General features: G+C 36.5%; 1 protein-coding gene across 2 annotated transcripts in view; it reads right to left on the minus strand.

Annotated features, from left to right (window-relative positions):
- Positions 1-24,275, minus strand: part of SDC3 (syndecan 3) — a 73,470-nt gene that overhangs the window by 15,867 nt on the left and 33,328 nt on the right. For both annotated transcript variants that reach the window (XM_072420239.1, XM_072420231.1), the window contains exon 2: positions 2,254-2,374. In XM_072420239.1, the coding sequence (XP_072276340.1) occupies positions 2,254-2,374 (121 nt within the window). The remainder of the gene's footprint in view (positions 1-2,253; positions 2,375-24,275) is intronic.

The following is a 24,275-nucleotide window of genomic DNA, read 5'->3' on the forward strand; positions in this document are numbered from 1 at the left end:
ACAACTGCATTTAGTCACTGCATTTTCCATTGGCACCCTAGCTGCCTGATGATTATAAATTGACACTTCATGGTGTCCCCTGTTATAGACAGTGAAAACAACTCTGAGTCTGCTGAAAAAAACATATGTGCATCAAAAAGATGGCAGGACCCAGAAGCAATCTAAGTGATTTTGGAAGTCCACATACACTTACAGGTAAATAACATGTATGAAATAAATGTAATTTACTAATACATTTTAAGAAAAGTTGTTGAAATCAATAGTCTGGTGACAAGAATCTTTAGGAACCCATCATGTTAACCGCCTGAAGTACAGTTTCCGAATATACTTTATTCACACTTGTATGTATTTTATTTGGTTAATAGTGCATAAATATGCAGACAGATATACATCTTCCTCTGGAATAATGTCAATATTTGTCTAAATAAAGATAAAGGGATTCCTGGGGGTGTGATAATGTGTTGAAGATGCAGATAAAAATATTCTGCTTGTACAAGTGGAATTAAAGAAAGAGTTATTGTTTTTAAAAATGCACTATTATTTTTTTCATTTTGTATCTGCTGATGTTTGACCCCTCTCCTCACCTATTCATGCTTTTTTACTACCACCCACCCTAGCTGGGTTGAAGCCCCTGCTCTGTTGTTCCTGGTGGATCTTCAAGGTCCTCCTCTATGTCTCAGTGCCAGAGTGGCCATTTCTTTATAGTGTGTATTATGTTTCGGACTGTAAAAATGAAGCCAACAAAGTAAACCATAGAAACAGCAGAAAAGTCATCTAGCAGAGATTTTTTTCTTGGCCAATCATAATAAACCTATATGTTTATGAGGGACATCAAGAAGTAGTAGGTTGAGCTCGGATGCAACTAAAGGATAACTAAAATTTTTATAGTATTTAGCAGGAAACGCTTGATGCCTTATTTTACATACAAGTAATGATTTTGGTCATATCAATTTACCTTAGGATATGAAAATGGAGATCAAAATCTTTAAAAGTATGATAAAAGTCTGCTAAAGACACAAAATATGAACAAATGCTTAATGCCCAAAATCAAAAAGAAAAACTTTCCTTTTAGTTTTAAATGAATGCAATAAACACTTACGTTAAAGCAAAACAAAAATTTAGACCCCATGAGTTATTTACTATAATGTGCAAGAATGAAAAGCATTCTCACAGATTATGGCTGATCTAGATGGCAAAAGGAACATCTATGGATTTAAGATGTCCATGTTCTCTTTGGCTGACATCCTCATCTGGTGAACTTCAGGGTTCAAAGTCTTTGGCAGTCTTCACTAACCAGGTCAGGATGATGTACATCTCACACATGCGGATTGAATTTAGTTTGTGGCACCACAGAATCACATCAAGACCGAAACCTAAGCTACAAATATGTGGCTTAAAGCAGTGGTCACCAACCTTTTGGTTATCACAGACCACTAATTTCACAGACTCCAGACTACACATGCATGGGGAGCCGTGTGTCACTCAAAAGGGATGACACTTCCCCCAGAGTGATGTCATGATGCCACAACCTGCCCACTCTAAGGCTTAGACCTGCGATGGGAAAGTGGGCGGGTTGTGTCCAGAGACCCAAATCCCCCCCCCCCCGCCCTGAGCCTGCGATCTGTACGGGGGACATGGTCCGTGGCTATGGTCCTTCTCCTGATCCCGCTAGGGGGCGTACAGGCCAGAGCCATGGACCACCAAATTCTCTGACGACCACTGACTTAGTGTAAACTAATGCAAAAAAGTGTTGGCAGAAAGGGGACATTGTTGAACATCTTTACTTCTTTCGGCTTTCTTTCTCACTTTCAGTCTATGTGAAAGTCTGTAGCAGCAGGATAAGAAACAAAAGAAGTGGTTATCACCAGAAAAACTATTCTTTTCACTTCTTGGCTCCAAAAAAATGAAGCAAAATCTCCCCAATTGGGTCACAAAGTGTAATTAAAACACTGAACTGGAGTCTATTCCTTTTCTACTTCCTTAAATGAAAAGTAATGCCTGGAGTTGGCCTTTTTTATAATCTGGAGGAATTTCACAAGATCTTTTAGAAATATACTTTTTGAATGCTTTGAATGTTTAAAAATTACCCAAATAAAAAAAAAATGGAGATTAAAAAACTGCCCAGGTATTTCTACATACAGATTGGGTCTAAAACCACAGCGCCATGTCTATTTTATTTTAATATAATATTATATGACACTGAAAAAGAGCAGAGGAAATGCTATGCTTTCGCTGAGTTTCCAGGATATTTACCACCAGATCCTGATCCAGAATATACATCATCAGCTTCTTCCTCATCAATAAAATCATCATCTCCAGAGCTTTCTAGATCAAATGGTTTCTCATCCTCAAATTCTTTGCGCCACCGCTGGCCCTGTGAGACAGAAACAAAAACAAAAAAAAAGAATGACAGTTTTGCATTGAACAAACAGCTCCTGGTTATTATTCAGCGTGTAGAATTTTCACATTATCCTTAGGGATAATTTGTGAGTCAGTTCTTTCTCACTCACATCATTTACTACTGGGGAAAGAAGTATTTTCACATGAAAACTGCAACAGACTACAGCTGTAACTTTTCAGGGTTTGTGATGGTATAATTCTTCTTTCCACTATGTTTTGAATTTACTCATAGTTGGTCATAGTACTAGCAGAATCCTTTAAGAACATACCCTGTAAAGTGTGAGGGAAAGGGAAATCTTGTCTAGATATCATCCCAACACTTTAGATTTATGCAATTGTATGAATAGTATTTTGCACATGGTTGACCCATATAAATTAAAAAAAAGTCATCTACACACCCCTTTTTAATGAACAACTAAAATCTTGTACTTTTTTTGCAATTTAAAATTCTGAACTTACACAATGCCCTATGCTGGCATAGCTGAACATCCAACCTACTCCATGTGTCCTCACAGAATGGTATAGTAGAAGAATAGAGGTGGAATGTCTGACCAGATTCGTCTATAGTACATTTGGCAGTGTGGTCAAACTCTTTTACCTACTGGACTGTGTAGTCACATTTAAACACACTGGCAAACCATTGATTAAAAGCAGCTAGGACTAAAAAAAATGAAGGTTCTGAGTACAATATCTACCCTCCTGAGTATCTATTTCTGTTACTTTAACTGACTTTATTGTAGAAAAAAATAAGTGTATTCTTATCGGAACAAATTTCTTTTCAGGCGCAGATACTCAGTAATTGAGCAAAAAAGAAAAGGGCTCATGGTGATGGTTTTTGAAATGGGTTTTGGAAAAAAATTAAAAATAGTATTATGTAATAGTCCAAATTGCTCACTTTAAAGGTCCAAACAATAATTAATAGAAAATTAAAGTAAAATGTGGCTATTAAATCATTTTTAGGGCTGCAATTACAACCCCAAGAGCCACAATTATATTAGTCAGACTAAAGTACTTGAAAAAAGTAGATTATTGTGATTATAAAGTTACTTTAGAACAGAACTTTGGGTAACTTACCTATTCTGGATAAAGAAATGTCTGGCTAAAGGAACAATAACCTTGAAATATAAAAATATGTAAGAGCTAAAAATGTACTTTACTGACAAATTCAATGCTTGAACACTAACACCTGTATGTTTTATGGTGGCTGCATACAAAATCTGGATATAACTGGAAGAAAATCATGTTCATGAAAATAAGAAAATGAGAAAGGTAAATGGACTATAAGATTACTTATTTAAAACCAAATTTCAGATGAAAGTTATAAAAAGATCCCAATCCTGTTATCTATTCAATAAATCATTAATAGAGCTGGAAAAAAAAACATAATGTTAATAATGTGACTACCACATTAAATGACCCGTACACTGCTATATGTTACATATTTTCTCTTTAACATACCAATTAACGTTTTTCAAGTGTAAACATGCAACCAATGTATTCCATAAAGAGGTGCAACACTGTTTCTAGAAATGCGTGCTCTTTGACAGCAAGCAACTCCAAGCAACAGATTTACTTTAAAGGTCTTATTTCAAAAAAGGGCAAAAACATGCGAAACCTTCCATGTCAGGAAAATCCAGAAGACCAGAAGCAAAATTTTACAGGTGAGAAGGCCCAGTAAAGGAATCCTTTAAAACCAGCTGATTTGTTCTTGATGCCCTGCAGGCCTTTAAGTTGCAATTTACTGTCTGCTTTTATACCCAAAGTATGCCAATGCCAGCTATTTACATTATAAATATACCAGGAAACACACAGTACTGCAGGAGCTTTCTAACTTAGGAGAATTTACATTATACTGAGAACTATGCAGTTACAATCAACATTGTCGACCTTGCTAATAATATGTGGTATTACTTAAGCCAACACCACAAGGAATTTAGTGCATCCCACTTGCAAAGCATCCAATAAGAAACCTAAAGTGTAAACACAAAGTACAGTGTTCTGAAAGAGTTTTGGCTATACTATTGTATGCCACATATCACCCTATGGTTTATAAAAAAAGATATAAATGTTATTAAAATAAAGGAACTGGTTTTTTGATCCAAACAGGACCCCAATCCAGCTACTAGCTGGGTGTGATAAAGCTGTAGGCACCCAAAAAATCCATTGGTTACTGAGAAGTGCCAGGTGGTGCTAAAAGGGGCTGGGGAGAACACAGCACACACTCCCCACACTCCTGCCGATCACAGTCAAAGGGTTTCATTAACAAAGGAAGTCCTGTTAATCCAAAAAACAGAAAGCAGGACTAGTCATTGGTACCTATTCATACGCTACATGCTTGTAAATTAGTGACAACTCTGATGTCTTATAACATCTTTCTAGCCGTAGAAAAAGGCTCAGCCTACAATACTAAAAGTGGCAACACTGCACTGTTCTGGAGCTGACGAGCATTGTTGCCACACCATCACAGAAAACTGCATAACACAGACATGAAAAAAAACTGAAAGAATATTTACTTATAATTAGGTGTTACAGGACATATATTTTTTTAAAGGTAGACAGCATTAAAAAAAAAGCTTTTGCCTACAGCATTTAGGTTTTATTGAGGCTCTTTATCATGGCACATCTTGGAAGATACAACATATACCGCTTCTACAACTTTCTTATAAAACCTCTTATATTTAGGTTAATGACCTCTTGTAAAGATTTGATTAAATGTCAAGCTTTTTTAATCAGAATGTTAGAGCAACATGTAAGAGCAAAGTGTTTTCTATCTTATGAAATATAAAAGTACCTGAAAACACTGGAACCTGTATTCTGCTATACAGTATATAATGCTATCAAATCAAGGTGAGCAAGAGATGATATCTACTGCTTTCTGCAGGCAACAGCGATATGGACGTATTATAAAAATCAATAAATATTTTTTATATTGCATATTAGTTACTTAATTCATACACCAAACATAAACACTGTATCAGCATTCTTTACTGGTTAGATGACACTGCAATCATTTTATATATAATACTAAAAGCAAATTTATGTCAATTAAAGCAAAAATAATATCCTCGGTTTTCTGAGCAGTAAATGCATTCCTGTGTGTATACAGGTGATTACACATGTATTACTGGTGTTAATGTGTATGTTACATGTTCTGAGATGCATAACATCCCACATTATCATAATAAGACAGCACTGTTGGGAGTGGGAAAGAATAAAGTAAAAAAGGAAACCTAGAATTTGTATATTGAAAAACATCTTTATTTAAAGCAGTAAAGCTCACATCTGATAGAGAAGGACTGTGATCGAACAATATTAAATATAATCCAGACTAACCAACAGAGAAGTAAGAGCATAACGTCACAACACAGACAAAAACAAATGTTTTCAAATTAAAATGTGGAAATGATCTAATGAACGTTTTGACCTATATTAAATTATCAATTTGCCTTAGTCAGTAAATAAGCACAAATTACTTCAAAGGTTATTATTAATAGATTAATTATCATGTAGATTAAATACAAATCCACTAAACTGATTGATGTCATTAAAAAAATGCCCTTTTCACTCATCTCAAGACGTGGTCTCATGCCACTCCAGTCCCAAGGCTTCTATCTTGTTCTGTCTACAGGTGGATGGGTCTTTCCTTGGTTGTCTTATTGACGGCCCAGCAGTGAGGTGCTCTTCAGATATAGTGCCTGATTTATTAAAGCTCTCCAAGACTGGAGAACATACACTTTCATCAGTGAAGTGAACAATTTAAAACATTTGCCAACAAATAGAAAAATGACTTTGAAGAAATCTTTTCCAGGTATACTAGAAGATAACAGAACCAGCTGTTTGTATTAGCAAGAAATAATGATCAACATGACACAGTGGAATTAAAAGATGTAATTTCCTGAATAAAAATATATTAAAAAATATATATTAAAAAAAATTATATATACATCACTGGATGTTCATACACTAATCTCCAGTTTAGTTGCCTTGTACTGATCATTCTTCATTCTGTATAGATAATAATGCTGCATGTATAAGTGTTTACCCCAGGAGTGTAGTTGGTTTAGAGCATTGAGTCAGCATTTTTCTTTTTATGTTGGTTCATTTAAAAAAAAATCGAAATGAGCTCATAATTAGCTAGAAAGAATAAAATGCAACCCGAGAATGGTAAATATTTCAAAAGCACACAATGTAAGAACAGATTTACAAATTATTGAAGAGAAAAAAATTTGAACCCTTTTAATTTTGGGGATTTAGCTCTAAGTGGCTTAACAAATATTAACTCATCTACATCGAAGCAAAAATAGAAAATTAAATAAAAATAAATATTGAGTATGTACCTTCCTATGTGACAACATGGGTCTGATTTATTAGCGATCTCCAAAACTGGAAAAGATAGACTATCTTGGGCAAGCCTGGGTGATCCAGCAAACCAGGAACAGATCTGGTGCAGGATTAAAAGAAAAATTTGCCATCTAATAGCAAATGAATTTGAAAAAAATCATTTTCCGGTGTGCTAAATCCCCCAGGTTTTTTTACATGATAGTCTTTCTTCTCCAGTCTTGGACAGCTTTAATAAATCAGGGCCTATGGCCCCCTGCTGGACGTGACAGTTTTTCGGAGATGGCACCCTTGCTCCGAGCTCATGCACACTGGGACTAAGAGCTCCAAATATCCATGTTAACTAATTGGTACCACTGAGATATGGAAGCCCTGAACCATTTAGGCTCATTGATTTTGGGTCACCTTGCGTGGAAAATGCATAGTGATGCATGGAAAAATAATTGTGTCTCTTTCAAAGGCATTCTCTGGCCTCCTTATTTTTAACATACTTGTGTTCCCTTGCTCCTAAATTGTCTGTGCAAAAAAGGTTAAGCGTTGATGTCTTTAACCTGCCCCTGACATTACAAATGCCAAGTGATTGGCTTCTAGACCAGGGAATGTCATAGGGGAAAAAATCACATACTACTCCAGAAGTGGATTCTAGCAGCTACAGGGGAGCAATGTAAGGTGAGTATATGAAAGGCACTAAATGCCCTTTACAGGGATACAGTTTCTTTCACCAGCATAAGAAAAGTGACACTTTTATAGAATTCCAACAGTTGAATTTTCTTCAATGCAGAAAAATACCAATTAAACACCAATGATATTATTTTTTTCTGAATTTACCACCTTTGATGGGAAAATGATCATTAGATAAAATAATCACACATAAAATAATGTATGTGGCTTCAAGAAAATTGAGAATACTGCAGCCCTAAAAGAGATTTAACAGAAAAATCCCTGTCAGAAAAAAGTTATTAAAGCTCTGGAATAGTAAAAATGATCACAAAAGTATTTCTGAAGGGTAAAGAAATGCAGATAATTTAGAAATGGGAAGAATCATCAATACCTGAGTGGCCATTATACAAAGATTGGTACAATGGTGTGACTTTGGTATGATACAACATACAACTTTCTTATCTTTTCCCCACATTTCTCTAATGGCAACTTTTACCTTATGTAGGACTATGCTAAAATGTTATCTACTGATATTGTATCTCCTACATTTTTCACAACTATACTTACAGCCCCCCACTTTTTATATTTTTTAATAGAATGGAGAAAAGGTAATGTGGACCTCAGCTCTACACTGCTGAGCAGAACAGATCAAGATGTCAGGGACAATATAACTCCTCCATGAGTCACATCACCAGTGGCCACCCAATGGTCAAGGAGGAACACAGTGGGCTAGGAATTGATGTACATACTTGCGCAATTTGTCAAAAACTCACTCATACCAAGAAGTTTATTTCCAGTTTCTTTCTTGTTGACCCTGGATTTTCCCTTACTTCCTCGCCCATGACACCCACACAAGTAATAAAGAGTGAAGTCATCCTTTTGCCGGGAAGGCACAGAGAGCAATAAAAACAGAAATTTTAACACTCATCTACTTTACTGTAGTGTATGCAACCTTAAATCAGAATTTAAGCCAAAATTACAAGATCATGATAAAATGACAATGATCAAATAATATTGGTGCTTTAGCTGTTATATTTGGCTTTCTTCCATGTACGTATTATATATTTTTTTCTGCCTCATTTTGATAGCTAGCATCATTCAAGCAACTTCCTCTAATCCCAGGTCATCCGCCAGGGTAGTTGGTGAATGTTCATCTCAGGTGAATCATCTGGCATGTGTAACATAGCTTAACCCTCCTCCGCTCCACAAAGACAACAATTGCAGTAAATGGCCAGCAAGACACTGTGTTTGATTCTTCCGGTGACAAGGATTTAATTACATTGAAGGTGTATCCGTGTACTTGTTAGTCATGGGCAGCACCTTGAAATATGTCAGCTAGAAGCGAGATTTTTTAATGCCACCTGCAGAACTGCTGTCAGGTATTAAAATACTGATGCATTTATCATAAAATCAATTTTGTCCTGACATTAACCTCCTGTAGTTTTATTGCCAGATTATTTACACAAACACATTAATACGCACATTTTTCATGATAATATTCTAAAATATATATACCTATTGAATCAAATGAAGGCAGTGTCAAAAATTATGCTGTACTATCCTTGTGCAACATAGGTTATCTAAACCAAACATATAAAAAGTACAATCACATTTTTTTAGTCCAAGAAACACAATAGAATCTCAGAATTGTAAGACAAGACTGGATACTTTATATGTCAAGTCTTAAAAATGCATGCAAACAGTGATGAACTATGGCATTTGTAATTGCCAAAGGCAACTATTTGAAGCCATTCACAACTCATGAATTTAGAGTTATATGTGGATAGCAGACCTACAGTCATTCCCCTGATATCTGTAATTGTCTTGTATGTAGGTGTGTGTGATCTATAAACTTTTCTAATCACATATGAGTGAGGTGTGGGTGGCTGTTAAATTTATTTACTTCTTTAATTTATTTTGTTAGGAGAGGAGTTGATAAGCCACACTGCAGAACTGGTTGGGATGCTTTGCAAACCTCTGATTTTTTTCTTCTAAAAGCAGCACAACCCGTACTTTAATTAACACAATAGCAGCCATGTGCTTGTTTGCATACACTTATTGCTTTTGTAATAGTTTACCAGTAAAACTGGTAAACTGAAAAAGATCAGCAGTAGGAGACCATTAGCCCCTGCTGTGTGCTGACAACAATCATACTGATAGAAGCAGAAAACAGAGTGAGCAGAAGGATGACTAATAAGTGCACTTCTGTTCCATTTTTGAGCAGTCAGCAGGCTTGAGGTTTTCTTTGTCAGTTCTTCTCAAAGCTATGTTCCTGCTGTTAAAGTGGATATCAATGGTCTGGCTGCTCTATCTGTCAGGGGTGGATGGATCACAAACCAACCACATTTAAAATAAATGTCCTATGTTAATTGAAACAGTTCCCGCACGTAGATTTGAACTTATTTAGATGGTTGCTCAGACTCCAGCTTTAAAAGGATGTATTTGCCATGGATCACAGTGATTTATAAATGTCTCTCTGTCCAAAAAGCTCCTATTAGGTTACAAGTGCAAGAAATAAGAGGAGCTAATCACAAAAAAACAAGCTTTGTAAGGGAGGGAGCTAAGGATGCAGTTTAATTTAGAAACAGAGGCTATCAGGGGGCAGATATGCAGAATAAAAATTCCCCGCTGGATGCCAGGTGGAACAGTTAGCAATAAGGTCTGCAGGAAAGCATGCGGATATCCATGATATTCAGCATGGGGGTCACTTCCTCTGTGATATATAATCTGCTGAAGCTGCAGAAACAGAAAGAGCTGAAAGCATCACATAATGAAACTGTCTGCAGAGGATAGAGGATAGAGGGGAAGTATATGTGTACATTGGATCTGCACAAAATACGCCTGAACCAAAGCCAAATGAACATTTCTACTGCATAAGAACTGATAGGAAAAATCATGGCAACACATGGGGCTATTTAAAAAATGTTTCCACCCAGGTATTTATCAGCATTTACACATTTTTCACATTGGATTCATTTAGAAAATGTGTAAATCAATTTTTTTTTATTTCATACAAACATTATAATCCAATCCAATGTAAAAAAAATTGGGGTAAAAGTTGGGTGAATCGTGGATAAAAACATTTAAAAATAGATACCATATATTTCTAAAATGCGGTACATGTGAAGGATGTATACTCACACACTTATTTCACTTATTCTTACATATGTACAGGGGTGCAAAGAAATCTTTTTCATTAAATGAGCAAAATGTATGTCTGAAATAAGTGCTGGCTTTTGGAAAGTGTTGAAAATGCTGATTTGCTGGCCTGAGCACTAGTTTTGTTTACAACCTGTTTATATTTCTATATATAATAGGAAGCAATCTTTATTCTTTTAGAGCGATTTGGGAGCATGTTGGAAATATTTATAGGTACATAAATGGGCCTTTTCATCACTGGTTCCTTCTATCACACAAATATATTACAAATATAGAAGTCAAATCATTCATACAATATATGCATGTCTTGATTCCAAAAGCATTACAAATAATAAAGAACACAACAAAGTAAAAACAATATATGTATGTATGCATGCATATATATATATATATATATATATATATATATTTCACCAATCTTCCTTATTGTGTATGTAAGAAGAATTGATGGAATTCAGACAGATGACCCTTGGCAGAAAGTTCTATAAATGTGATTTTGCTCCTAAATCATGCCCTGTATTCCTTGTTTCTAACAGATTATATTTGTAAGTACGTGCAATAGGCAAGCACGCAGGGAACTCCTTAAATCCCCCCATGAGACACCTTTCTCCAATGTCTTCCCCCTCCTCTCAGGTGCCATTTTCATCTCTAGATTACAAGTTGAGCATCCTTTTCTAGGCCTGGGTCCCTAGTGCCGTCTCCATGGTGATCATAGTCATAGCAACCGCCTCCTGTATCCTATGAGTATGTGCAGTGGGGGGGAGTTGCTCTTAACTACTTGCTTTCCACTACACCTGCACATTCCTTTCATAAAACTGGAGGTGATGCTGCGGGAGAACAGGCAGCCTGTTGAGGGCTATGGTGGTATGAAATGGTTAAAGCTTTGCTGCCTAACAACAGGCTGCCTTTTTAACATGGCAAATAAGAGTGGACAGTGAAACCGTATGAAAGAACACTGCTCTGCAAAATCAGAATATGGCAATAAAGTGTTTGGGCAATTCAGTTATTCAGGTAAAATATGAATGAAAACTAGATTTACATAAAGGGCACTATGGTGAACGGACAGCCTGGCAAACATTAAACACTGGGTGCCAATGTCCAGAAGGTCAGCCCAATTAAATATTAGATTGAATGTATGGAAATACCAGGATTTTTGGGAGAGGGGTATGCTAACATATTCAGGGTAATTTTTAAGCACCCATAAGCGCTGCAGGAACATGCATGTTAACGCAAGGTTTACAGCAACACACTTCTATGTATTGTTACATTGAACAAATGATGTAACAGCTACACTCCTGGATAAAATTCATCAGTTCCATTTACGCAAAAACTTGACAAATATAGGAAGTCAAACGTTCCTTCATCTCCAGACTACAAACATTCTTTATTGTGTTTCACCCATCTCAGTGGAATAATCAGCGAAGCAACTTCTCTAAAGTGTGACATCAAATCAGTGATCATCATATTAGTATCTGAAGTATTGTCCCCTATACTTACATATATGTACAAATGTTATGTATAATATTACTGTATTGTACTGCTCTTCATTAAAAATGGCACCCTAGTGGATTAGAATCGGAAATTTAATGTCCTTGTGTTTATAAATCTATTCACTTAGGTGCGACCTAAAATCAACAATTACATCGGGGTAAAAAAAGGGCTTGTTTGTTTATATTTTGTCCATTCTGGATCATTGGCAGCCTATGTGTTTAAAAGAGATGCCTTAACTCAGTGTATTTTCACGTAATACATCCCACAGGCTAATAAAAACCTGTTGTTGTAACACACCAGGTTGGATTTGTGGGAATGGGCTCCAAGTGTTTTAAACAGAAACTGTCGGTGTTTCACCATAGCTTTCAACCAGATCCCAACTTTCCGTCTCCAACTGTAGTAATTTATGGAACAACACAGAATTATTTTTTAAAGTGGAAATATTTGCAGACAGCTACATTCATAGTTGACACACAAATGTGTAAACTGTTTAACATGTCAAAATGTGTTTATTGTGTAAATTGTCATTAAGACATCTCCATCAGACAATACAGCCAACTTAAAGGTTGCAGCTAAGCAACACTGCTTGGGAAGAACTACCCAGCAATGACTAGATAGAAGAAGGGGCAGCAACCCACAGATGAGGTCACCCTAACCCCCCTCCCCTGCCACTCCTTTCACCCAGATGAGTATTCTGCCTTATGAGAAAGCGTGATTGGTTAACAGTGCTGCCCCTTCCTTTCCAAGTCTAAAACTTGATTTGCAGAGAGTTACAGAAAGCTGATATAAATTAGGATTTTGTACTATTTGTGATATAAATGGTATTATTCAAAAATGACATTTGAAAACATTGAATAAACCAAATGTAAAGGATTCATATTTATTGGGTGGATAACGGGAATTTTATATTTAATGTCACTTCTGCTTTGAAAAGCAACCCAGGCAACAAAAAAAATGTATAGCCAGAATGTCTACTTCCATTCTACAATGTACACCAAGGTGAGAATGCACAGCCCAATGCGCAATTTAAGCAACCACCTGTGCATATATGAACGTTCCTTAATGCCACCATGGCCAATCAAAATGGCTGGGGCTCCTGAATCTGGAAGAATAATGGAGAAAGATGTTGGTACTTGCAGAGAGAGCTCACAACAATAAAGGTTAGCATGGTAAAAGTCCATTTTAATCTTAGCTTTACTGTATGAAAATCACAGCAGCTTTGACAGTGGCTGGCTCTGTTGTAAGAAGGATATGACTTAATTCTGAGATACGCAAACTCCTTCTCTCTGAAAGCCAATAACATATAATGGGAAGGGCTAAGAATACGGTATGCTTTCATTATTCTGCAACCAGTGTTCCCAAAACAACAGAGGTCAAAATCACATTTTAGGAATGATGACCCAAAGAATCATAGCAATTTCTTGATGTAAATGAAAAGAATAAGCTGGCTGAAGGTGTTTTAAACAGAGATTCATTAAAGTCATCCTTTAATAAATCCCCTCACTACCATGGTTGCTGCCCTCCTCCTTCATTGTGTGCCATTTCAGGTTTAGCAAGCAAATGTATAAACAAAGGATTATTATGATGAGCAGATATGTGTGCTTCAGTCAGTAGTGACTATTGATTAGGATTAAAGGGTAATGTGAAAATATTGTATTCCAGTAATTATATTGGGGTTTGTACTGGTAATGATCATATCTAGAGTTTCTTTTATTAATATTCATATACCATGATTTATATTTTCCCCTCATTCACATGTAGATGAAGCTGCTCAGCAAAAGGAACAGCTATCAGAGCTGGAATAAACCTTAAAGAATAAAAAAAGGCATGTGACAGAACAGTTAGCCGCTGTGTAATTTACTGCAGAACAAAAAGCACTGTTGTTCTGTTACAGGAATTAGGGTAAACATTGTATCTTCTGGCAGGATCAACAGAAAATAAAATTATTTTACCATGTAGTGATGTTCACCTAGTGATGTGTCTGGAAACATAACCACATGGCATGGGTCCCTGACAGCCAGGGTTTACATTAGGTAGATTAAATGCCACAGGGCATGATTCAACCTGTACTGAAGTATAGGCAGAGACTAGGAGAGGTCTCCTTAGGAGAGGTCTCTCTAGAGAGTCCTTGGGGTGCTAGGAGAGGCGTTAAGAATACCAGTGAGAGTTGTTTTCTTTTTTTTTTTTCACTTAACAGGCAATGAGCATTGAGGATTTGGATCAAGCAATCAAAATATAAAGTCTACCTTGTACTAGTTAAAGCAGAGTAAATGCAGACACTGCTTACAATTACCAGAATTAAAACTCAACATAGAACACCAACCACATTTACCTTGTTATGAATAGTGTACTAAGGGTTTTAATTGTTGGAGAAAGTTCCCTCAAATTTTCAGAGTGAAGGTGAAACATTTTATAGCTGTCAATGATACAGTAATAGAAGGTAAGTCTTCTAATAGGAATTGGTAACAAGGGTCAAAGGTGGGATTTCCATTGAGTTTGGGGAATTTTATTCTCCATTTCTTACTCAATAAAGTGAAAATTTTCTATGTAAACAAAGACAACAGAGACTGTTGATCCGGTGCACACTCAATTGTCTCAAGGGATTAGAAAGGATTTTTGTCCCTATTGGAGCAGATTGAACCATGCTTTATAACGTTTTTTTTTTTTGTGTTCCTCTGGATCAACTACAGGGTTTTATCTGAGATATATATAATATTTTCCCTACGGTAGTACTTGGGAAACTGGGGTTTTTTTTTTCAACCTGACTAACTCTGTAACTATGTAACAATGATTGAAATCCAATGGAGGTTTTGCCATTACTTATTGCTACTGTGTTACAGAGCAATCCTTTTACTTCCTGTTGTGGTACAACTGGACAGGAGTGTGGAGAAATCTCTCGAACAGAAACACAACTTTAAAGCTGAACTGCAGGTAAATAGTTAAATACATGTAAGGATTCTGTCTTAGGATTCCTGAAATGTACAGCGGTGGTCGCCAACCGGTGGCCTGGGGCTCTGGCTGGTGCGCCCCCCCAGTGGGGTCAGGAGATGGACGCCGCTGGGGGGGCGCATCGGCCAGAGCCGTGGACATGTCTCCCGTACAGATCACAGGCTCAGGGCAGTGGGCTTACACCTGCCATGGGAGAGTGGACCGGTTCTGGCATCATGACATCACTATGGGGGAAGTTCCTACCCCTTTAAATGACACACGGCACCTAGCGCATGGGCGGTCCACAGCCCATAAGTTTAGTGGTCCCAAAAGGTTGGCGACCACTGATTTACAGCAAAGCCAGGTGGATGACACCACTTACAATTAAGGAATACAGTGGTGTCTTAACCCAACACCTAGTTTACTGACATGATGGTGAAAGAACAGCAGCAAACTGATGAGGCCATCCCTCTGCTTACTCTGCTCGCATTACCATACATCTTGTAGACCCATTTACATGCAACATATGTAATTGACATCCTATCCTGCCCCTCTCTCTGCCAGTCCTGCGGTACAAAGCACTGATTTGAGTACCTAAATATGGCTGACATAATAACAAAAAAAAGTTATTATTTATTATTGAAATACATAGCTGCATTTATGTGCGTATTTTTCAAATGGTTGACAATTAGCTTTAAGAATAATAAATATTCATTGAATGAGGCTACAATACTAAATCCATTTTGGAAACCGTTTTGGAAATATAGATTGAAACCATGTTGTGCTTTAATTCAGTATATAGCAATATAAATACAATGTAATAATAGTGCTAAAGATCCACAATTTCTAAGTGCCTCCATTCTGACATGGCATGTCTCCAATGCTGCACTGCTTATTTCTTTGTTACAGCTTTTAGTATCCTATTATAGCAAGATGTGCTGGATCTGTCACATCGCTTTGAAAGATCACAGAATGCCTGGGCAGCCTTTCTGATAAACTACTCAAAGCCCTATAGTTCATGCACTCGGGTGGAAAATTTTCAAATTGTTCCTGAAAACTTATCATGTTCAAATATATGCATGAATTTTTGATGCAATCTGCAGTTCTCATTTCTTCCTATTATGAAATCATTGTTGTATGTGTGCACAAGAACCTGCTGCCACTACGATATTATGATGTATAATGCCTGCAGCAAACACATGTGGGAATTCAAAAAAGCTCATATATATGCCTGTATGCTGTCACAAAAGGTATGTATCAAAATATTAATGATAGAATAGAGAAAAAATAGAGAAAATTAGAAAAGAGCTGGAAAGCAGCCGTTCTTGACCATTTCGGGGACCCTTGAAATAATTTTCATGTCTTAAGGAACCCATTCTATAATTACTGTATCCATAGCTCACAGTACATTAGCGTGACACTCAGTAGGAAGAATGCCTCTTACATTGTTGGCCACTGGGAAGAATTTACAGATAGCCAAAATGATAACTGGTGTCAGATAAACTGACCTGAGAGGTCCAAATTTCTAATTGCTTAAGGAACCTCTACAGTGCTCAACCCAGAATTTTTTTAAAGCCGGGTGGGAAGAAATTATAGGTGGGTGGCAGCCCCTGTATTGTAACCAAACTCTTTAGTAACCACCCGGGTGGGTGCTAAAAAGTGCCGGGTGGTGCACCCAGCAAAATAGACCTGGGGAGAACCTTGCGCTAGCAACCTCTTAAAGAACCCTGGTTGAGAAAAACTGCTCTAGGGGGTCTATTTATAAAGCAGCAAATCTGACATTCACTGAATTAATATCTGGTGGAGAATCTTTCAGAACCATGAGATTCAATAGCAGTAATTGATTCTCCACCAGGGAATGTTTTAGCAGATATCACATTTTTTTAACTCCTAGATCTACAATGACGACCGAGATGTCTACCCAATAACTTGTCCTTTTATATTATATCTAAAGGCAAAGTTATTCTTTTTTGTATATAGTAGGAAATAGTTAAAAAACCTGTTTTTTGTTGTCTCTGACCCATTAGGTAGATTTCCTATGGCTTTTTGTCCCTGGCACATATCCGATATGAGAGGATTTAGAGGCACTTTCACATCATCATGTTAGGATAACACATAGAAAATTGTGCACATTACTGCAGCATGTGGTAACAACAAGCAAAGTGCAATACATTGTGATGACATTTATTTTGAATGATACTTGACGCATCTACAAAATGCATCTGTGCTACTGTACACCATAACATACATTATGCACTACAATGAAAAGAAAAAGTAGGAGGCCATGAATGAAGAAGTGAATTGGAACACACGATGAACCATGTTGCAGTTCATGTGTGAATAGGCCCTTTGACAGCTGTCCTTGGAACAGTTGACCAGATTGGACGATTCCCCCTCTATTCCAATCTAGACAAAAGTCTTCCATAATTTTTTATAGTAGGTCACCAGAAGAAACAAGGAGAATTATGCTCTCCAGCATAGAAGAAAAACACAGCAATAAAAAAACTGATCTTCTAAGCCTTTTCAACCCAATCCAGAACTAAGTTTATCTAAACCTTAAAAAACTATACTGAGAAGCTGACCTTAAAATTAGTATGTTTGTTATAGTTTTACCTCTGACATTGGTAGCAGGTCTGTGAAAATATGTTTTTAATACAACCATGCAGCTTTCCGGTTTCTTGGTGGCAACATTTTCTTTCCACACCTCTATGGGGCTTCTTGTGTAGCCACCAAAGCAAAACTAGAAATCACACATATCAGCACAGTCCCACATACGTGCAAAGTTCCACATTATGCTCTGTTCGTTTCTGTCCTTTCAATACCACCTGCTCTCTGATCATCAGGAAAATATACTCATCTAAATCTGTCAACCACATCATTTTAGAGTGCCACTTCTGAGGAAACACTGAACATACCAGCAAGTCCCCTACCTGCTCCCTGTTGCTGAGGTAATTCCTGCATTCTATTATAAAAAAAGAATCCATTACTGGACAACCAGTAGCAAGGGTTCATGTCCCACATCAAGCCATGGAAGGACTGTGTCATATTAATATTATTATATAATTATTAATTAAGCAAAAAAAAAGACTTAGAGCTGGAGTGCCACATGACTGCAGCCTTGGGTGAGCACGAATGGGTCTTAGATTTTGGTGGTTTTTTTCATGCCAAGTGGGCACACTAAAATATAGTTACTAGTTACATTTGACCTTACTAACTGATGAACTAAGTGCTGTTGCATAGCTTTTTCCAGTAACCTTTAGTCCTACTTAAAATTAAATAAAGAAAATGGGTGTTGAGATACCAGTGACACGAATGTCTACCAAGTATGATTACTTCACTGTTTGGTATGTGGCTAATCCAACTGAATACTTTGCTTTAGATGGACACAGTCCAATGGAAATCAATTACTCTTTGGTGACAAGAAATAAACCACACGATAACCGTTTAGCATGTAGCAAGAATTTATCTTCTATAATGATGCACTGTATTTCCTTGGTAATGCATTCTCCAAATTGTGACAACAACATGAACCTAGTTTTAGCACATAATGAAGTCTTTATACTTTTTTTCAAAAAAGGCAAACTGCAGCAAAAATCAACATTTTCTTTTAGTGCAACTGCGGTTCATGGTTACCAAAAATTAGGATTACACTATAGTTAAACATACTGTTTTCCAATAACCATATAGGGTTAATCTATGTTATGAGTGTACTGAGTGTTAGAATTCCTTGTTTCACTTCACATGCCTATATTTGTAGTTTTTCACCATAATAACATGCCGAACAAGCTGCCCACCAAAGTGACAGAGAACTATAACACTGCCAGTAATGTTTACAAAGGATATATTTTATTCATACGATGTTAAAGAATGCAACCAATCCAGTTCCCTGGCAATGTTATAGTTTGTTCCATTCTTTATCACTTTTACTGTATGTACAGCTTGGTCTGAAAGTATATTTGCAGAAAAATAAAGGCATGCAAAATAGAAAATAAAACTAATACAGCACTCGCAATCTTTACATGTATTACATATATACAGTTGCTAAATAGAATATGTATCACAATAGTAGTCCCTAAATAAAGGAGCTACTAAACACATGGTGAGCACACTGCTAAATACGTAGCACAAAAACTAAACAGAGATGTGCTGGGATGAGACTCACATAATCCCACTTCTGTAATAAATAGAGATTACACAAAAAAATCTGTCACGCAAAGCCAGCTCTACTTAATGCCACCACAGCTATTAATGAGACATAGATGTAACAAACATGAGAAAGAAGTTTTTCTTTTCAAGAAAACATAGACGTGATAAAACAGTGGCAAATATTTGCTGTATCAACCCCAGATACAAAATAATGTGAGTGGTGGTATAGTATGAGGATACCATTGTGCTACTGTGCAAAGTCTTCATATCTTAAAGTGTAAGTGCAGCCAAAAACAAAATAAAGGAAATTATACTCAACTAAATCTGGCATCCATGTCATTTTAGAGGACCAGTTCTCGAGAAACACTGATCATGCCAGTCAGTTCCTTCTTGCTGACATCATTGAACTTCTTTCTTTCTCTATTCTAAAAAGATCCCACCACTGGACAGCCAGTAGGGAAAGTAGAAGTTACACATAGAACAAAAAATGATTGTTCCGTAAGTAAAAAGAGAAAGAGAGAAGATTCAAGGCTGGAATGTCAATAGATTGCAGCTTTGGTTGAGTACAAATAGGTTTTACATTTAAGATTTTTTTCATGCTACTAGCCAGTTATTGGGGGGTGGAGGTGAGGTGTGTTAGATGGTAGGGTTAAGATATTCCGAAGATACGTCTAAAATGAATCTGAGTAGGGAGCCTTCTGATAAATCCCTGCAATCACCCAAGTATATTCCCAATCCTTTATAACAAAAGTAGCAACATCCCTGCGACCTTTTGCCTTGGCCACTTCCCCTGGGGTACCACGTGGTACCAATCCTGCGGAGTTCATTATATTATATTAGCTACTTCCACCATCATGTTTACAAAAGCTCTATATTCTGATCTCACTATGCTACCCATTTTCAAAGCTACCTTGACAACGAAGAGGCTAGAATTTTTCCAGCTGTGCAGTACCATCTTAGATTATCATGCAGCACACATTTAGAATAAAAATATAAAGCTACAGTGGCCTTCGAGAAATATTAAACGCAGATGCCAGAAAAATACAAAATTTTTCTCTAACATGCCATTGTAAGATCTATGTTGATAAAGCAAAGGGCTCAATTACAAGAGAAAATATGTAAATTTTAAAAGAATATCATATGTCAGAGCAGATGTGCTTGCCAGCTTTCAGGGAAACTGAGTGCAGGAGGTGCAGAAGTTAAATTCTCTGGCTTTGATCCCAAATCCTGTCCTGCCTAAAAAATATAAACCATTCTGTGAATTAACCGCAAGGACAAGGGGCGCCTTTGAGAGTAGCCAAGACCCAGCAAGGAATCAGGAAGTGTCACGACGGGGATTGTAAGGGTTATAGCACTGACAGTGTTGTGATCTACAAAAAGAGCTCTTGACATTTAGACGCTGTTGTACAGCCATTAATATCATTTTGCTCCCCAGTGTGGTTGCCTCATTAACCTAGTAAACAAATCGGTGTGCTTAAGGTCACCTGATCTTGACAGAGACACCCTTGCTACTCTTCTTCCTTTGCAATGGAAGAGAGGAAGTTAAAAACCAGCATGCAAGCTTTTTTTGTAAGCTCAGAGGAAGAACCACAGTCCAGCTCTGTCATCTCAAATGACTCTGTCACTCTCAGCAACAATACCATGAAACAAAGACTGCATTGAAACTCAGCGTTTGAAGTCAACAAACAGAATGGAGGGCAAGAAAAGACATGGGAAATGTTTTGCCTTGAATTGACACAGACAGAAGGACCCTCTATAGGGCAAACGTCACATCTGCCATGCTCAGTAGGTGACACCAATAGTCAGAAAACAATGTATTATCAAGTGTTATTTATTTTACCAAACCACCACTCTTTTTGCATATGTTTATACATTATGTATCCATAAAAAATACATAGTGAGCGAGCTGTAAAAAAAAAATCACCATATGCTTCTAAATGAAAATCCAAATGTTGTATTCAAAGTATATTACAGCGAAACATTTGACTTTCAGTAAACAATTATTAGTTTAATTCTTAACTATAAAACCAGATTTCTTGAAGATGGCATACAAAAGCTTGAGCTGACAAAATCTCTGCATTGCGTTCAGGAATTAAATTGTATCTCTGCCAAATTTGTTAAAGAAAAAAAGAACAGAAAACACATCATTATATCATGTCCTAAGCAGACTCAGTATGAATACACACAATAAAAAATCCTGATGGTTTTAAGGCAGCATTTTATAAAGAAATGGGACATATCTACCACAACTAAGAAACAAAGCCATCTATTCATGCTGCTCAGTGGCATAAAAGGGAATGTTACCTCCTTTCATCACTTGTATCATCTCAGCATCTAAGGCTGGAAGTGGGCACAACTGGGTTGCAAATGCCATTTCCCTGCAAAATGAATCTAGCTTGATTTTTTTTCAAAAGTTACTGTGCAAATGTTAGACATGTATCACAGTTTTTCTGCAGTTGGTATCAAGCAGATATTTTAATATTGCTAAAGGCATAAAAAGAATGTACGAATATTTGGCATTAGAGGTTGAAGTTCACCAAAGAGCTAAAGATCCAAAAGCTATTAGTTTTATAAAAAAAACTGTTCCTTTGTTGTGCTAGCATTGTCTTTTAACATCTTGCTGTCATGGCAGGTATGTATTAAATAAAATATTAAATGTAATTTTAAATGTAACAACTGTAAGTGACCAAATTTAGGCCAAGCTATGTAATGCCCTGTACAGAAAAACTGTAAAATGGAGACATTCAGGTGCACTACAAGGATCATGTGCTGACATTCTCCTGCTTCTCCTTTATTATCCCATTACAGGTAGGAGCACAGAGGTGAGAAAGCTATATTACTTCTGTAAAAATAACTAGATCATATAGGCAAGATCTGTGTGTCTGGCAGGACTGTGTACAATGTAAGACTAGGTGTAATGAAATACAAATTCTTTGGCATGTAAAATAAAACCCATATTTTACCTTGTGCATTTGTCCCGAGGCAAACTTTTATTATTCCTATTGTATATTTTCCTATAGTATTTTCCTATTGTATTTCAGTTATGCTTTTTTATTGCAAATACTAAATGTTTCATAGATGCATATTTAGTTCTATAATACTGTATATAAAAACTGTTATACAACAGTCAAGGCTCTTTTATGTAATACTTTATAAATAAATTTATTTAATAAACCTAAAGAAGAATGGACAGTTTAGTGGACATTATGTTATGTCAAAGCAGACCAATTTACCAGTGTACTAAACTACAGATATGATTGCCATGTTTTCTTTAGTATTATTATTTTCATTGGCAAATGACAGAAAGCAGGCTTATACATTTCTTAGCAATGCCTTTCTCAATTTATTACCACAATATGCCTGTTAATAATGGGGCTGTTTAACTGCATCCCTGGCATCCTTCCACAGAATGATGGTATTTTCTTACCAAAAAACTGTCATTGAGAAAATAATGGCGCTCACAGTAGACCATTGTTTTTTAAATGTTCAGTTCTCCCTAGCAGCATTGTACACATTGCATTGCATTGCACTATTATTTTAAAGTCGAGAAACCTCTATTGTTGCATAAAAATGTAAGTCACATTGCCAAAATATTATCCTATTTGTATAGTTTCCTTTTCCTACTGTATAAATGATATATAATCGATTAGTCTTAAGAAAAGTGAAACTGGTCACATGTGCAAAGGTGGGGGGCCATCTGTTTAGATTAAATATAGGTAGATGGATCTTGACCAGCTTTGACCAAACATGAAAAAAGTTTGATGGCACCCTAGTAAACCTTAAAGATCATACACCCCAATAAAACCCAACAGTCACAAAAGAAAAGTCCTTATAAATGTGTTTTCAAAACCTTTATTTGTGTAAATAGTGAAATTATTTATGTAAATAGAAGAAGAATGATTACTTTTTACACATGGAGGCAGTATTTCTAGCCTAAGAGTGCTACATGATGGTTTACTACTCATCTTTCTCAAATCTATACAATTAGGTCAGTCTTTTATAAAACAAATATACATAAATATATGGCAAAGATTTAGGTTGCACTCCACTATATTCTTTTTTATCCTTTTCAATCAGCTGTACTTAAACAATAGCATTGGTTTACATTGCACAAGTTATCCAGCTAGACATGACCCCTCCCCTGAGGAGTTTTACCCTTTTAGCACAATGCAATTTGAATATTGGCACCTACAGCCCATGAGTACCATTGCCTTGCTCCATCCAGTTTTGCCTGGAGCAATACCAACTCCAATAAATTTTGTTAATGAAACTATTAGCAATTGGCTAAAACATATATAACCGGGAAAAAAATATTAAAAATACATTATATATATAGAAAAGAAAGTGACTACAGTGTTCAACCCAGAAATTTTTTTTAAACTGGGCGAGAAGAAATTGTAGATGGGTGGTGGCCACTGTATTGTGACCCAAATTCACACACATATATAAATACAAGGTGCTTTAAAATGTGAATGACAATTTCAGCTAGAATGTTGGTGCTTTGGCCTGTTCCTTCCACCTGTCTACAATTCTGTTACAGTACTGGATGGATGTCAATGACAGAGAAGCAAGATCCAAATTGCTCTTTGCCCAGATATAAGGTATAGTGGTCTGGGTTTCAGAGGTTTCAGGGTACTTCGGAGGAAATTTTAACAGCAATATATATCAGATGAACATAAAACACTGCATGTGAACATTATACAATCTTCTTTCCAGCCAGCAGGTAGAGCTATTGGCTTTTTTTCACATGTTTATTGGTTATAAGAGATGAGCAAATTTCTCATAAATTCGATTCCGCTGGTTCGCCGAATTTTTTGAAAAGATTCACATCGATCCGAATTTATTTGCGGCGAATCTTGTTAAAAAACGTCTATTTCCGGCCTGCAGAGAGCCTTGATAGTGGTGTAAAACACTGTGCCTTGCAGTAACACGCATAAGGAGTCTGCTGTGATAGTGAAATAATACCGTGAGTTTTTCCTTTTTGTACAGAAATAGGCCACTAAACGCTTTTACCACAAATAACGGCAACAGTGAACTGTGTATATATTTTTCTTTTTGTACTCAAATGTGTCACTAAACACTTTCACCACATATAACTGCAGAAGTGAACTGAGAATATATTTTTCTTTTTGTACTGAAATAGGCCACTAAAC

The sequence above is a fragment of the Pyxicephalus adspersus genome, chromosome 1, assembly GCF_032062135.1.
Source record: "Pyxicephalus adspersus chromosome 1, UCB_Pads_2.0, whole genome shotgun sequence".
Classification (NCBI taxonomy): Eukaryota; Metazoa; Chordata; class Amphibia; order Anura; family Pyxicephalidae; genus Pyxicephalus; species Pyxicephalus adspersus.